At 41.4% G+C, this 17,789-nt stretch overlaps 1 protein-coding gene across 1 annotated transcript; it reads right to left on the minus strand.

Moving 5' to 3' along the window:
* Positions 1–4,463: 4,463 nt before the first annotated feature.
* Positions 4,464–5,652, minus strand: LOC123739870 (probable GPI-anchored adhesin-like protein PGA18). Its single transcript, XM_045713926.1, has 3 exons — positions 5,516–5,652; positions 5,370–5,425; positions 4,464–5,276 (listed from the first exon to the last, which is right to left on the minus strand). The coding sequence occupies exons 1-3, from the start codon at positions 5,542–5,544 to the stop codon at positions 4,798–4,800; spliced, it is 564 nt and encodes a 187-aa protein (XP_045569882.1). The 5' UTR covers positions 5,545–5,652; the 3' UTR covers positions 4,464–4,797.
* Positions 5,653–17,789: the final 12,137 nt, after the last annotated feature.

Below are 17,789 nucleotides of genomic sequence, written 5' to 3' on the forward strand. Positions count from 1 at the left end.
CCAATACTGAAGAATTTTTGACAGTTTTACGGTGTCAAAACCGCCCCCCCCCTCTTCTCTTATGTGGGTGAGATGGGTCTGATCATCGTCCGCCATTTGCCAAGCTGATATGAGGCCTTGGATCCTCAGCCTGGAGAGGCATGACACCTTTAAGCTATTTACTGGATTCAGCTTCTGAAGCCAAGTCTTTGCCGCTTTTCCATAAACTATTTACCCGTAATCAATTGTCGTCCTGATTCGAACTCTATAAATATCTTTCAACGATTGTCTGTCAGCACCCCATTCATAACCAGAGACCGAGCTCATAAGATTCAGCACCTTCTTACACTTTATTTCAACATTTATGACATGATCTTTCCATTTACAGTACCAGTCAAAAGTTTAGACGCACCGACTCATTCCAAGGTTTTTCTTTATTTATACAACTTTCTACCTTGTAGAATAATATTGAAGTCATCAAAATTATTAAATAACACATACGGAATAATTTAGTAACCAAAAAGGTTTCAAACAAATCAAAATATATTTGAGATTGTTCTAAGTAGCCACCCTTTGCCTTGGTTGGCATTCTCTCAACCAGCTTCATGAGGTAGTCACCTGGAATGCATTTCAATTAACAGGTGTGCCTTGTTAAAAGTCCATTTGTGGAATTTCTTTCCTTCTTATTACTGAGTTTGAGTCAATCATTTGTATTGTGACAAGGTAGGGGTGGCATACAGAAGATAGCCTCATTTGGTAAAAGACCAAGTCCATATTATGGCAAGAACAGCTCAAATAAGAACATGAAGGTCAGTCAATCCAGAAAATGTCAAGAACTTTCAAAGTTTCTTCAAATGCAGTCGCAAAACCATCTAGCGCTATGATGAAACTAGCGCTATGATGAAACTAGGTCTCATGAAGACGGCCACAGGAAAGGAAAACCCCAAAATACCTCTGCTGCAGAGGATAAGTTCATTAGAGATACCAGCCTCAGAAATTGCTTCCTGATTAAATGCTTCACAAAGTTCAAGTAACAGACACATCTCAGACTGCGTGAATCAGGCCTTCATAGTTGAATTGCTAAAACTACTAAGGACACCAATAATAAGAAGAGACTTGCTTGGGCCAAGAAACACGAGCAATGGACATTAGACCAGTGGAAATCTGTCCTTTTGTTTGATGAGTCCACAGCATTCTGCAGCGATACGCCATCCCATCTGGTTTGCGCTTAGTGGGACTATCATTTGTTTTTCAACAGGACAATGACCCAAAATACACCTCCAGGCTGTGAAAGGGCTATTTGACCAAGGAGAATGATGGAGTGCTGCACTACCCGACCTCTACCCAATTGAGATGGTTTGGGATGAGTTGGACCGCAGAGTGAAGGAATAGCAGCCAACAAGTGCTCAGCATATGTGGGAACTCCTTCAAAACTGTTGGAAAAGCATTCCAGGTGAAGCTGGTTGAGAGAATGCCAAGAGTGTGCAAAGCTGTCATCAAGGCAAAGGGTGGCAACTTTCAAGAATCTCATATAAAATATATTTTGATTTGATTAACACTGTTTTGGTTACTACATGATTCCATATGTGTTATTTCATAGTGTTGATGTCTTCTATTATTCTACAATGTATAAAACAGTAAAAATAAAGAAAAACGCTTCAATGAGTAGGTTTGACCAAACTTTTGACTGGTACTGTACACTGAAAAAATATAAACACATATAAACACATTTAGAAGGTTGTAATCTATGGATTTCATAGGACTGGGCAGGGGCACAGCCGTGGGTGGGCCTGGCCCACTTGAGAGCCAAGCCCAGCCAATCAGTGACTTTTCAATGAGTTTTCCCCACAAAAGGGCTTTATTACAGACAGAAATACCCCTTCGTTTCATCAGCTGTCCGGATGGCTGGTCTCAGACGATCCCACAGGTAAAGAAGCCGGTTGTGGATGTCCTTGGTTGGCGTGGTTACACGTGGTCTATGATTGTGAGGCCGGTTGGACGTGCTGCCAAGTTCTCTAAATCGAAGTTGGAGGCGGCTTATGGTAAAAAACTGAACATTAAATCCTCTGGCAACAGATCTTTTATTTTAGCTCATGAAACATGGGACCAACACTTTACAAGTTGCGTTTATTTTTGTTCACTACAGTTTACTCATGTCTCCCTATGAAAGTGTAGAAGTAGTACTGCAACCTGTCTAGTAGATGGCAAGGTGTAGGCCTGTTCATAGCACTCAAACTGGATTCTGTGACATGTGGATCAGATTGATGCCATCAGATTATTTTCTGAAAAAAATGTTTATAAACTCAGATCAATCTGATCATGGATAAATGATCACAGAATCCAAATCATTCAGACCCCCCCACCACCAAAAAAAAGTTTCAAAGCAGCGCCAGAGGACATGTACCTCTGTCACAAATTTAGTGCTTTAATCAAACATTTTATTAGAGTCCACACTTGCAGCTTTAGATTTAATTCCTCTATGAACAAATTGTCAGTAACTAAACGTCCCTTTTTCAGGATCCTGTCTTTCAAAGATGAATTGTAAAAATCCAAATAACTTCACAGATCTTCATTGTAAAGGGTTTAAACATTGTTTCCCATGCTTGTTCAATGAACCATAAACAATTAATGAACATGCACCTGTCGAACGGTCGTTAAGACACTAACAGCTTACTGATGGTAGGCAATTAAGGTCACAGTTATGAAAACTTAAAACACAAAAGAGGCCTTTCTACTGACTCTGAAAAACACAAAAGAAAGATGCCCAGGGTCCCAGCTCATCTGCATGAACGTGCCTTAGGTATGCTGCAAGGAGGCATGAGGACTGCAGATGTGGCCAGGGCAATAAATTGCAATGTTCGTACTGTGAGACGCCTAAGACAGCGCTACGGGGAGACAGGATGGACAGCTGATCGTCCTCGCAGTGGCAGACCACGTGTGACAACACCTGCACAGGATCGGGACATGGGAACATCACACCTGCGGGACAGGTACAGGAAGGCAACAACTGCTCGAGTTGCACCAGGTACGCACAATTTCTCCATCAGTGCTCAGCCTGTCCACAATAGGCTGAGAGAGGCTGGACTGAAGGCAGGTCCTCACCGATGTCGCCTATGGGCACAAACTCACCGTCGCTGGACAAGACAGGACTGGCAAAAAGTGCTCTTCACTTACGAGTGGCGCTTTTGTCTCACCAGGGGTGATGGTCGGATTCGCGTTTGAGCGTTACACCGAGGCCTGTACTCTGGAGCGGGATCGATTTGGAGGTGGAGGGTCCGTCGTGGTCTGGGGCGGTGTGTCACAGCATCATCGGACGGAGCTTGTTGTCATTGCAGGCAATCTCAACGCTGTGCGTTACAGGGAGGACATCCTCCTCCCTCATGTGGTACCCTTCCTGCAGACTCATCCTGACATGACCCTCCAGCATGACAATGCCACCAGCCATACTGCTCGTGATTTCCTGCAAGACAGGAATGTCAGTGTTCTGCCATTGCCAGCGAAGAGCCCGGACCTCAATCCCATTGAGCACGTCTAGGACCTGTTGGATCGAAATGTCCGGGAACTTGCAGGTGCCTTGGTGGAAGAGTGGGGTAACATCTCACAAGAAAGAACTGGCAAATCTGGTGCAGTTCTTAATGCATCTGGTGTCCACAACACATTATTCCATTTGTTAGTCACATCTGTGGAACTTGTTCAGTTTGTCGAATCTTATGTTCATACAAATCTTTGTATGTTAAGTTTGCTGAAAATTAACACCTGACAGTGAGAATTCCCCCCCAGTATAGTTGCTTGAAAATCCTAAAATATCAGAACGCTAAGTGTTTTTTGAAATTGTTTGAAGCCTTGATAAAAAAAGCAAAAGTAGTTAGTCACCAGCCAGGCTTAAGAAACAATTCATATTTACATCCCTAGATAAGCTCTCACTTTGTACAAAATTAAGTGCACCTTTTAAAATCTAAAGTTTCTGCCAGGGGGTTCTGCAAGTGCAACCTCATTGTGGTCAGGTAGAAATGGATTGTGCAGAAGACCACATTGAGAGTTGACATATTTTTTACAGCTGAAAGCGATGAACGCATCCATGTGTCTGGCCAGACCAACATTGTAGAACAGGCAAAATGAGTCAAGTTGATTTAATGTTTCTGAATAAGGCCAAGGAGAAACTTTAGCGTCCCTGGGACAGGTTAGTGACAGGCAATGGGACGATGAGGTAAACTGCACTCGCATTCTTTAGGCACCTATGGTAACAGGCAGATTACAGTAAATCAAACACCCTTCACAAAGGGACAGGTAAAGTATGAACATATGAGGGAGCTCTGACAATTTAGAGAACTTGAGCATTTGAACTACCAGAAACAAAGGTAAACATACCTGTTTACACAAGTGTTGTGATCCACATTCCCTTTTACTCCAGACCCACAGTCTGTTCCCAAACAGCAAGCACATGGCAGGCAGAAGAGAATATTATATTTTAAGGACAAGGTATATTGAAAGTCAAATTGTTTATTGAGCATATCATGGAAGAGTAGCAGGAACACCAGGCTAAATCAAAAGCATAACCGTAGAACCTAAAAGTGTGTCAGCAATATTGGCAAGTCAGAAGTCAATTTTAGTCGTATGGTTATAAAAACCATTTATACCATTGTAGCGTCCACCCCTGTAAACAATTTGCATGACGCTGGACAAGTGAAGGAGATCCTCATTTCAAACAAGAGCCTTAGTTGGCACATTTCCCCACCTCAGTTACCTTTTCTTCTAAAGGGAGGCACAGTAACAGGGGAACAACAATTAAGGAGTTATGCAAACCAAATTATGATCTCCCTAGTTGAGTGGTCGGGCGGTCTGTTCAAGGCTTGACGCTTCTGCTGAGGCGCCGGGGCCGGACGCTTCTGCTGAGGCGCCGGACGCTATTGCTGAGGCGCCGGGGCCGGACGCTATTGCTGAGGCGCCGGGGCCGGACGCTTCTGCTGAGGCGCCGGGGCCGGACGCTTCTGCTGAGGCGCCGGGGCCGGACGCTTCTGCTGAGGCGCCGGACGCTTCTGCTGAGGCGCCGGGGCCGGACGCTTCTGCTGAGGCGCTGGGGCCGGACTTCACACTTGACGGGGCATTGTGGCCAGTAGATTCTGCTGGCGTGGCATTGTGGCCAGTAGCTTCTGCTGACGTGGCATTGTGGCCAGTAGCTTCTGCTGACGTGGCATTGTGGCCAGTAGCTTTAGCATTTGGACTAGGCACCACACTTGCTTTGGCATAGGATCCAGTTGGTTCAGGTCCAGTGTAGGCATGATGCCCATTAGAATTACCTAGAAAACAAAATAAACATTGTGGTAAAATGCCAGCCTTAAGTTATCGGAACTAGACTGATTTGAACTGAAGTAGTGTAAACCAAAACACACCTTTAAGTGTAAAACAAGTTATCCCTCCAATTAGCAGGCAGCAAATCCAAGAAACACTACAAAACATTCAGACAGTTAAACACAAGTAACCAGTGAAAACTTTAAGACAAGGTAAACCAACCAGATGACTACATTGAAAAACTAACCTCAACGAGAGTCCAAAAGTCACAGCCATTTTAGTGATCAAAACCACAACGGTATTAAGAACAAATGCTAGAGAGACACCTTGACCGAATATCCCTGTTGCTATGTCAAACAGCTGTTTTGGTTGCACCTCATAAAGGAATCCCAGACCCTTCTATCCTGGATGGCTAATTATGTTCAGCTGTTAGCCAATGAACTTCATTTCAATTGGTTCAATTTCCCAATTGGATTAGGTGCTCTGGATTTCATTCAGCTGGTGTACACTGGTGTGCTGGAGGGTGGAGTTTGCACATTGATATTTTGTTTTCATCTTTATTTAACCAAGTAGGCTAGGTGAGAACAAGTTCTCATTTACAACTGCGACCTGGCAAAGATAAAACAAAGCAGTGAGACACAAACAACAGAGTTACACATGGAATAAACAAACATGCAGTCAATAATACAATAGAGAAAAAGTCTATATACAGTGAGTGCAAATGAGGTAAGATAAATGAGGTAGACAATAAATAGGCCATAGTGGCGAAATAATTACAATTTAGCAATTAAACACTGGAGTGATAGATGTGCAAAAGATGAATGTGCAAGTAGAGATAGGTACTGGGGTGCAAAGGAGCAAAAAAATGAATAATAAATTATTTTATGGGGATGAGGTAGTTGGATGGGCTATTTACAGAGGGCTATGTACAGGTGCAGTGATCTGTGAGCTGCTCTGACAGCTGGTGCTTAAAGTTATTGAGGGAGAAATGGGTCTCCAGCTTCAGTGATTTTTGCAATTCGTTCCAGTCATTGGCAGCAGAGAACTGGAAGGAAAGGCGGCCAAACGAAGAATTGGCTTTGGGGGTGACCAGTGAAATATACCTGCTGGAGCGCGTGCTACGGTTGGGTGCTGCTATGGTGACCAGTGAGCTGAGATAAGGCGGGGCTTTACCTAGCAAAGACTTATAGATGACCTGGAGCCAGTGGGTTTGGCGATGAATATGTAGCGAGGGCCAGCCAACGAGAGCATACAGGTCGCAGTGGTGGGAAGTATATGGGGCTTTGGTGACAAAACTGACTGCACTGTGATAGACTGCATCCAATTTGCTTAGTAGAGTGTTGGAGGCTATTTTGTAAATGACATCGCCGAAGTCAAGGATCGGCAGAAAAGTCATTTTTACGAGGGTATGTTCGGCAGCATGAGTGAAGGATGCTTTGTTGCAAAATAGGAAGCCGATTCTAGATTTAATTTTAGATTGGAGATGCTTCATGTGAGTCTGGAAGGAGAGTTTACAGTCTAACCAGATGCCTAGGTATTTGTAGTTGTCGACATATTCTAAGTCGGAACCGTCCAGAGTAGTGATACTGGACGGGCGGGCAGGTGCGGGCAGCGATCGGTTGAAGAGCATGCATTTAGTTTTACTTGCATTTAAGAGCAGTTGGAGGCCACAGAAGGAGAGTTGTATGGCATTGAAGCTCGTCTGGAGGTTAGTTAACACAGTGTCCAAAGAAGAGCCAGAAGTATACGGAATGGTGTCGTGTGCGTAGAGGTGGATCCGAGAATCACCAGCAGCAAGAGCGACATGATTGATGTATACAGAGAAAAGAGTCGGCTGGAGAATTGAACCCTGTGGCACCCCCATAGAGACTGCCAAAGGTCCGGACAACAGGCTCTCCGATTTGACACACTGAACTCTGTCTGAGAAGTAGTTGGTGAACCAGGCGAGGCAGTCATTTGAGAAACCAAGGCTATTGAGTCTGCCGACAAGAATGTGGTGATTGACAGAGTCGAAAGCCTTGGCCAGGTCGATGAATACTGCTGCCCAGTATTGTCTCTTATCGATGGTGGTTATGATATCGTTTAGGACCTTGAGCGTGGCTGAGGTGCACTCATGACCAGCTCAGAAACCAGATTGCATAGCAGAGAAGGTACGGTGGGATTCGAAATGGTCGGTGATCTGTTTGTTAACTTGGCTTTCGAAGACCTTAGAAAGGCAGGGTAGGATAGATATAGGTCTGTAGTAGTTTGGGTCTAGAGTGTCTCCCCCTGTGAACAGGGGTATGACTGCGGCAGCTTTCAATCTTTGGGGAACTCAGACGCTACGAAAGAGAGGTTGAACAGGTCTGGAGTTAACCACGGGATATATCTGTTCCTGGTTCAACATTTTTTGAATGGGGCATGCTTATTTGAGATTGTGAGGAAAGCACTTTTAAAGAATAACCAGGCATCTTCTACTGACGGAATGAGGTCAATATCCTTCCAGGATACCCGGGCCAGGTAGATTAGAAAGGCCTGCTCGCTGAAGTGTTTTAGGGAGCGTTTGACAGTGATGAGGGGTGGTCGTTTGACCGCAGACCCATTACGGACGCAATGAATGAGGCAGTGATCGCTGAGATCCTGGTTGAAGACAGCAGAGGTGTATTTGGAGGGAAGGTTGGTTAGGATGATATCTATGAGGGTGCCTGTGTTTACGGATTTGGGGTTGTACCTGGTAGGTTCATTGATAATTTGGGTGAGATTGAGGGCATCAAGCTTAGATTGTAGGATGGCCGGGGTGTTAAGCATGTCCCAGTTTAGGTCACCTAACAGCACGAGCTCTGAAGATAGATGGGGGGCAATCAATTCACATATGGTGTCCAGGGCACAGCTGGGGGCAGTAGGTGGTCTATAGCAAGCGGCAATGGTTAGAGACTTGTTTCTGGAAAGGTGGATTTTTAAAAGTAGAAACTCAAATTGTTTGGGCACAGGCCTGGATAGTAAGACAGAACTCTGCATCACATCATGGACCAATCCGACAGGTTTTAAAAGGGTGAACTCTACCCACCCATTCTGGATTGAGCCAATTGTTTTTCAACAAGAGTCAACCGTTGACGTATGGTGAACAACAGAGATGATTGTATGACAAAAGAAACACCAAATTCAGTTCAACATTTTACAGAAAAACAGTCCGTTTAACATTCATCAATCCGTTACAGCTCAGACACACCGGTAGGATTGTCAAATGTTTGCCTGCCGATTAGTATTTAACACCTCCTATTATTGTCGGCAGTCAATCTCTTTTATGTTCACACAGAAAAGATTGTGAAGTCGTCAACCACTCAGCCTTGTTAAAATATTCCAAACCAGAAGCTTGCGTTTGTTGGCAATGCATGTCCGTGTGTGTTGCTTTATGTTCTAGTCAATGTTAGCTAGCTGTGCTGGTGTTGTAGAAAGACCTTGTTGATACTAGTCAGATGCCCACAGCTAGATAACTAGCTAGCAAGATGACAAAGAAACAATTGTATCCACTCTCCATAATTGCATACAGCCAAAATATACATTTTTTTAGCTACCTGGCTAAAGTTAGCTAAATGGTTACCATGATTCGCTAGCTAGCTAGCTGTTGTGCTAGCATTATGCTGCAATCACCACACCATTCGTTTCATATGAAGTGTGTGTGACTGCCTTGCTCAGTAGCTAACTAATTATCTAGTGTACATTATCAAACCTAACAAAAAATCCTTCTTCAAACACAAAACTCTTAGCTAGACATAAAATATAGAAAGACTTGATATAGAAAAAAAAGTTGTATTATGCAGCATTATTGTTTTAGGTACAACAATTCTGATGAAAATTGCATTCTTTTTTCCTTTTTCTTGTCGCTTCCCCATATGGAGGTTCCTGCTCTCTGATTGGCTCAAAGTCAAGTTGTCAGCCAAAGTCAGGTTCATCCACACACAGCAAGTATGTCTTCTGTTCTAGCATGATAAGGAACGGCCTCCTACCGGGATAAGTACCAATCCGCACTCTGTCGACAGTCAGACAATGAATGCTAGACATTAAAAGAAAGTTGATTTGAACAACTAGAGAGCACATATGAGTTTATAAAATATTTCCCTCAACATTTTTATGGTAGTATTTTGGCTTGGCTACCTTGAAGCAAGGTAAGACATGCCTCATAATATGAAGAACAAAGGTCCAGGTTTCAAACAATTAAGGAACGAATAAAATATAGAGATGGTAATGATAGACCTAACTGTCTTCTGGTAGATGGAAAGGCTTTCCCTAAAACCTTCTCTATTAAATGTTGACCAGCTACAAAGCTACAAAGTAGCCTATACCTACCTGTCAGAATGATATCATGACTACTTGCATCAATCCAGTGGCCTTTTGTTCGGCAAACTCCATCTCATGTCTTCTACAGAAACACAGCTAACCCAACAACAGTGCTAGGTGCCTGTACTACAGAAACACTGCTAACCCAACAACAGTGCTAGGTGCCTGTACTACAGAAACGCTGCTAACCCAACAACAGTGCTAGCTGCCTGTACTACAGAAACACAGCTAACCCAACAACAGTGCTAGGTGCCTGTTCTTCAGAAACACAGCTAACCCAACAACAGTGCTCGTGCCTGTACTACAGAAACACAGCTAACCCAACAACAGTGCTAGGTACCTGTACTAAAGAAACACAGCTAACCCAACAACAGTGCTAGGTGCCTGTACTAAAGAAACACAGCTAACCCAACAACAGTGCTAGCTGCCTGTACTACAGAAATACAGCTAACCCAACAACAGTACTCTGTGCCTGCTCACTTGAATTAATGAATAACTACACAAAAGAACAAATCTAAATTTCATAGGATTTTCCCAGACCTTAAAGGTGGTCTCCTGATTTTCTTTTTACTTTTTTGTGTACATCCAATGTTATTGTTTTTATATTAACAAAGATTGATTTTGAAAGCAAAAACAGGAAAATAAAAAAGTGTCAATAGTAGGCCTACCAACAGCCTACTTGCACAGTATAGAATGCTCACCCACTCTACCCATTGTGAGTGAAAATGCGCTTTGGTGATACAATTTTACTTACTGAGTCTTCATGTTCTAAATCGTTCAGTGGGGTGTTTCTTTAGCATATCATTATACACAAAAAGTCAGATTTCATCACCTTCTGTTGACAGAGCCACGCAGCTTTCTCTAATCATTTTTGTTTTGTTTTACACGTTGTGGTGATTGTCTTCAAAGTTGCTTCCGTGGGTCTCAAAAAGCAAAATGAACATGACAAGACCTGAATTAAATGTAAAAGGCCTTGAAAATAAAAAGCTTGTGGTACGCTCAGTGCTCCATTGACATTTCACAGAGATACGCTTGTTTTTGTGACAAATATTTTTAAAAGAACAGTAATTTTGCATTAATATGAAAAGCATATATTAAAATATTTACATGTCGTTAAATCGATATCCATCTTGCCTCTATACTGTTTTATGTCCTCTGGATTCTAGAAGAAAGATGACGAGTTCAACAGTAGCCTTAATTCTGACACGGCATCCAGTTTAGCTGACACGATGACATAGACAAGAGTTTCAGTAGTAGCGGTAATATTTAATTGTGGATATAAACATAGTTGTAATACATTTAATTGCTATTAATGATTAAGACACATGCGTCCTCCGAAACACGACCCCGCCAAGCCGCGCTACTTTCTTGACACCTGCCCTCTTAACCCGGAAGCCAGCTGCACCAATGTGTTGGATGAAACACAGTTCAACTGACGACTGAGGTCAGCCTGCAGGTGCCCGGCCAACCACAAGGAGTCGCTAGAGCGCAATGAGCCAAGTAAAGACATAGATCAATGTAATTGTCAACCAGTTTCACTGACTTCTGAACCAATATTTCCTTTTCTCTACCAAAGTTAGATCAACAACAGGATCTGGGAGTAACCATGGAGGAACATCCCCTATGACCACAGACGGGTCAACCTCCGACGTCCCTCAAACCACTCACATCAGCAAGCTTTCCAACAGTCCAACCAAAACCACTACCTTGTCTACTAGTATATTCCCAACATTCATCTAGAACAGTAGCAGTGGTATGCTAAACCTCACAGCCTTTCAACCCAATAAGCTACTGACAATTTTTTGTATATCCAAAGGCATCTCACCTGCCTCCACTAGTAGACACATACAGATGTTGATTTAAATGCACCAATGCATATCCTTTGTCGTGACGTGACTTTCATTAATGTGATGACTGTTATTTATTTAATCCACTAACTATGTTTAATTGTTAACCCGTTTAACCTCTCTAGGGTAGGTGGCACCAAATCGTCCCACCTACGCAACAGCCAGTCTAATCCCGTGGCGCGATATTCAAATACCTTAAAAATGCTATTACTTCAATTTCTCAAACATGTAACTATTTTACAGCATTTTAAAGACAAGACTCTCCTTTATCTAACCACACTGTCCGATTTCAAAAAGGCTTTACAACGAAAGCAAAACATTAGATTATGTCAGCAGAGTACCCAGCCAGAAATAATCAGACACCCATTTTTCAAGCTAGCATATAATGTCACATAAACCCAAACCACAGCTAAATGCAGCACTAACCTTTGATGATCTTCATCAGATGACAACCCTAGGACATTATGTTAGACAATACATGCATGTTTTGTTCAATCAAGTTCATATTTATATCAAAAAACAGCTTTTTACATTAGCATGTGACGTTCAGAACTAGCATACCCCCCGCAAACTTCCGGGGAATTTACTAACAATTTACTAAATTACTCACGATAAACGTTCACAAAAAGCATAACAATTATTTTAAGAATTATAGATACAGAACTCCTCTATGCACTCGATATGTCCGATTTTAAAATAGCTTTTTGGTGAAAGCACATTTTGCAATATTCTCAGTACATAGCCCAGCCATCACGGGCTAGCTATTTAGACACCCAGCAAGTTTAGCCTTCACCAAAATCAGATTTACTATAACAAAAATGTTATTACCTTTGGTGTTCTTCGTCAGAATGCACTCCCAGGACTTCTACTTCAATAACAAATGTTGGTTTGGTCCCAAATAATCCATCGTTATATCCAAACAGCGGCGTTTTGTTCGATGCGTTCTAGACACTATCCGAAATGGTAAATCAGGGTTACGAGCAAGGCGCATTTCGTCACAAAAAATTCTAAATATTCCATTACCGTACTTCGAAGCATGTCAACCGCTGTTTAAAATCAATTTTTATGCAATTTATCTCGTAAAAAGCGATAATATTCCGACCGGGAATCTGCGTTTCGGTAAACAGAGGAAAAAAAGAAAGACGGGGGCGACCAGTGCACGCGCCTAAGCCCACTGTCCCCTGATCGGCCACTTGACAAAGGCGATAATGTGTTTCAGCCTGGGGCTGGAATGACGACATTCAGCTTTTTCCCGGGCTCTGAGAGCCTATGGGAGCCGTGGGAAGTGTCACATTACCGCAGAGATCCTTTGTTTTGGAAAGAGATGTCAAAGAAAGCAAATAAATGGTCAGACAGGCCACTTCCTGTAAAGGAATCTCTCAGGTTTTTGCCTGCCATATGAGTTCTGTTATACTCACAGACACCATTCAAACAGTTTTAGAAACTTTAGGGTGTTTTCTATCCATATCTAATAAGTATATGCATATTCTAGTTACTGGGTAGGAGTAGTAACCAGATTAAATCGGGTACGTTTTTTATCCGGCGTTGTAAATACTGCCCCTAGCCCTAAGAGGTTAAATGAACTAATTAGGAATTTGGGGCAAAACGGAAGAAGTTGTTTAACAAGTTACCATCTCCCAAATTAAATTCTTGAAGAAATTATTTTTCGATAACAATCGCTTATTAATCATTGCCTCAAATCAGTCTCATTCTGAGCAGTCGTAACCTTCTTGGATCTGCAAGAACCCCAGCTTTACTGATTATTCAGTACTACACATTGATTTAATTATTTATTTTCTAACTAACTAAATAATAACACAGACTACACATACACACTTACATGAGACAAAAGTCCCTAGTGGACTGACAAGATATGACGTCTTATTACACAGAGATAGAGAAGGGGGTTGAGAAAACACAGAAAAAAGGGAATTAATCGTGGATACATTCTATGCCTATTCCCACAATATTCATATACCTTGCACATGAACCACCGCCCGTTTGGGGTAAGAAAAAAACGAATGTATTTACGTGTTGAATGCCTTCATTAGTCGTCTATCTCGGTCAGAACCAAGCCCTCTCGGAAGGTTGTTTCGGTGGGCTCTCCCGTGGTTGAAAGGCTCTGATTGTCCACCAGAGGTCACAATGTCCTTCTTCTTAGTTGTCTGTGCTTGTAGTGGAGTGTTTTCACAGCAGATATTCAGACGCACCAATGATTATCTGAGATGGGATTTTATCCTTCCCACCTTGTGTCTTTAGTCTGAGTTTGAAGCACTTTACACGCACAGCTGCAGACTGGCAATGTTCAGGTCTACTCTGGGTCTTATCTTCTTCACCTCGGGATGAGGTTAAGTTGTAACCATTTTCAACATGTAGCTAACGCTCCACGCATTTCTGGTCTGGTATGTTAATTCTTAGCGTGTCCTTTTAGGCACTCAGGCCAAAGGGGGTGTTCCGTCATGCTGACATGAACTCTGAACTCACTTGGGGCGTGGCTAGTCACTGTGCATAGTTTATATGAAGAACAATTATCTCATTAGGAACTAAAATCTCATTCCTATCTTAACAAAAATAGTTTCATCCATTTTCATATCACACAGACAGCGTATTGGATGGAAACTGGACAGATAAAACATGTACACTTTCCGAGTTACAGTATTTTCTTGATACCATTCTTAATGACATCACAAAATAATAAACAACGTGGCATGATTATTCTTTAGATCCCCATTGACCATTCCAAAAAGACGGATGTTAGAAATATTGTTCCAGTGTTTACTTTTTGGACGTTATAGTCTTAGCGGCAAAGGTCTTCCGTAGACAAAGGAACATTTCTTTCCCAATACTGAAGAGCAAGAGGGAGATTTCCCTCTAATTTTTGACAGAGTTTTAACCTGTTGGGGCTAGGGGGCAGTATTTTCACGGCTGGATAAAAAAACGTACCCGATTTAATCTGGTTACTAATCCTACCCAGTAACTAGAATATGCATATACTTATTATATATGGATAGAAAACACCCTAAAGTTTCTAAAACTGTTTGAATGGTGTCTGTGAGTATAACAGAACTCATTTGGCAGGCAAAACCCTGAGACATTTTCTGACAGGAAGTGGATACCTGATGTGTTGAATTACCTTTAAGCCTATGCCATTGAAACACACAGGGGTTGATTAATGTTTTGGCACTTCCTATTGCTTCCACTAGATGTCACCAGCCTTTACAAACTATTTTGAGTCTTTTACTGTGAGATCTGACCGAACAAGAGCCATGGAACGGTGATGGCCGATTAGACTCTGGCGCGCGAGTTCATGTTGGGTACCCTCGTTCCAATACGTTATAAAAGAGAATGCATTCGTCCACCTTGAATATTATTCATGTTCTGGTTAAAAAAGGCCCTAATGATTTATGCTATACAACGTTTGACATGTTTGAACGAACGTAAATATATTTTTTCCCTCGTTCATGAAGTGAAGTCCGGCGGGCTTAGATCATGTGCTAACAAGACGGAGATTTTTGGACATAAATGATGAGCTTTTTTGAACAAAACTACATTCGTTATGGACCTGTGATACCTGGAAGTGACATCTGATGAAGAGAATCAAAGGTAATGGATTATTTACATAGTATTTTCGATTTTAGATCTCCCCAACATGGCGGCTAGTCTGTATCGCAACGCGTATTTTTCTGGGCGCAGTGCTCAGATTATTGCAAAGTGTGATTTCCTAGTAAGGTTATTTTTAAATCTGGCAAGTTGATTGCGTTCAAGAGATGTAAATCTATAATTCTTTAAATGACAATATAATATTTTACCAATGTTTTCTAATTTTAATTATTTAATTTGTGGTGCTGACTTGACTGCCGGTTATTGGAGGGAAACGATTTCCTCAACATCAATGCCATAGTAAAACGCTGTTTTTGGATATGAATATGAACTTGATAGAACTAAAAATGCATGCATTGTCTAACATAATGTCCTAGGAGTGTCATCTGATGGAGATTGTAAAAGGTTAGTGCATCATTTTAGCTGGTTTTATGGTTTTGGTGACCCTGTCTTTGAATTGGCAAAACATTACACACAGCTATTGTCAATGTACTCTCCTAACATAATCTAACTTTATGCTTTCGCCGTAAAACCTTTTTGAAAACGGACAACGTGGTTAGATTAAGGAGATGTTTATCTTTCAAAGGGTGTAAGATAGTTGTATGTTTGAAAAATTTGAATTTTGACATTTATTTGGTTTCAAATTTGCCGCTCTTGAAATGCACCTGCTGTTGATGGAGTGCACCACGGGGGGGACGCTAGCGTCCCAACTAGCCCATAGAGGTTAAGGTGTCAAAACCGGCCCAGCCCCCCTCTCTTCTCTTATGTGGGTGAGATGGGTCTGGTCATCGTCAGCCATTTGCCAAGCTGATATGAGGCCTTGGATCCTCAGCCAGGAGAGTCATGACACCTTAACCTGTTGGGGCTCGGGGGCAGTATTGAGACATTTTGAAAAAATATGTGCCCATTTTTAACTGCCTCCTACACCAACTCAGAAGCTAGGATATGCATATTATTAACACATTCGGATAGAAAACACTCTGAATTTTCTAAAACAGTTTGAATGGTGTCTGTAAGTATAACAAAACTCATATTGCAGGCAAAAACCTGTGAAAAATAGATTTAAAAAAATGTGAATTTTGTGACTGTACTATTTAGTGTCATTGTTTTATAGATACCATAGTGAGAAAGGATTCATTTCGCAACACCTACGGCTTCCACTAGATGTCAACGATCTTTATAAAGTTGTTTGAAGCGTCTATGATAAACAGAGAGCAAATTAGAATCCAAGGAAGTTGACATGTCATCAGTTCATTTTTTTGCGCCTGCTCATAAATCTGAGAAACGTGAGTTTGTCATCATTTTTTATCTAGACATAGGATAGGTTGTGTGAAAATATTACTGATGTTTAACGTTAAAAATGGACCAAAAGATTAATGCTAAACAACATTTGACATGTTTGAACGAACATAAATAGATTATTTACTAGGTTTTTTAGCTTTTCGGCGTGATTTTACCAGCCCCCCACCACGTTTTGTGGGAGCATAATGAACGCTAAGTACTTGGTGTTATTTGGACATAAATTATGAACTTTGTCAAAAGAAACCACATTTGTTCCGGACCTGGAATGCCTTCCGGACCTGGGATCCTGCCTTCTGATGGAGATAATCAAAGGTAAGGGGGTATTTACAATGTTATTATCGATTTTAGATGATGCTAACTGTATAGCATAGCCTGTTGTTCTTAGCATAGCACCCCGTTTATTGCAAAATGTGATTTCCCAGTAAAGTTATTTTGAGATCTGGCCATTCGGTAGCAATTACGAGATGATAATATATTATTCTTTGAATGACAATATTATAATTTACCAATGTTTTCGAATAGTAATTTTGTTATGTTCACCGGAAGCATTTCAGAGAAGAAAAAATCTGAATTTCACGCTACTGTAAAATGCTGTTTTTGGATATAAATATGAACTTGATGGAACAAAAAATGCATGTATTGTATAACATAATGTCCTAGGAGTGTCATCTGATGGAGATTGACAAAAGTTAGTGCATAATTCAAGCTGGTTTCTGCTTTTGGTGACGCCTGACCTTGAATTGAAAATGGATGTTTGTACTTTTGTGGCTATGTACTGTCCTAACATAATCTAACTTTATGCTTTTGCCGTAAAGCCTCTTTGAAAATCGAACAATGTGGTTAGATTAAGGAGATGTTTATCATTTAAATTGTGTAAAACAGTTGATTGTTTGAGAAATTGAAATTATTAGATTTTTGATGTTTTGAATTTCCAGCCTTGTTAGCAATCCCGGCTCGGGGTTCATTGCTAACCAGAAGCCCTAACAGGTTGAAATGCATTCCAGGTGACTACCTCATGAAGCTGGTTGAGATAATGCCAACCAAGGCAAAGGGTGGCTACTTAGAACAATCTCAAATATATTTTGATTTGTTTGAAACTTTTTTGGTTACTAAATTATTCCATATGTGTTATTTAATAATTTTGATGTCTTCAATATTATTCTACAAGGTAGAAAGTTGTATAAATAAAGAAAAACATTGGAATGAATCGGTGCGTCTAAACTTTTGACTGGTACTGTAAATGGAAAGATCATGTCATAAATGTTGAAATAAAGTGTAAGAAGGTGCTGAATCTTATGAGCTCGGTCTCTGGTTATGAATGGGGTGCTGACAGACAATCGTTGAAAGATATTTATAGAGTTCGAATCAGGATGACAATTGATTACGGGTAAATAGTTTATGGAAAAGCGGCAACGACTTGGCTTCAGAAGCTGGACAGAATCCAGTATATAGCTT

Source organism: Salmo salar, unplaced genomic scaffold (assembly GCF_905237065.1).
Source record: "Salmo salar unplaced genomic scaffold, Ssal_v3.1, whole genome shotgun sequence".
Taxonomy (NCBI): Eukaryota; Metazoa; Chordata; class Actinopteri; order Salmoniformes; family Salmonidae; genus Salmo; species Salmo salar.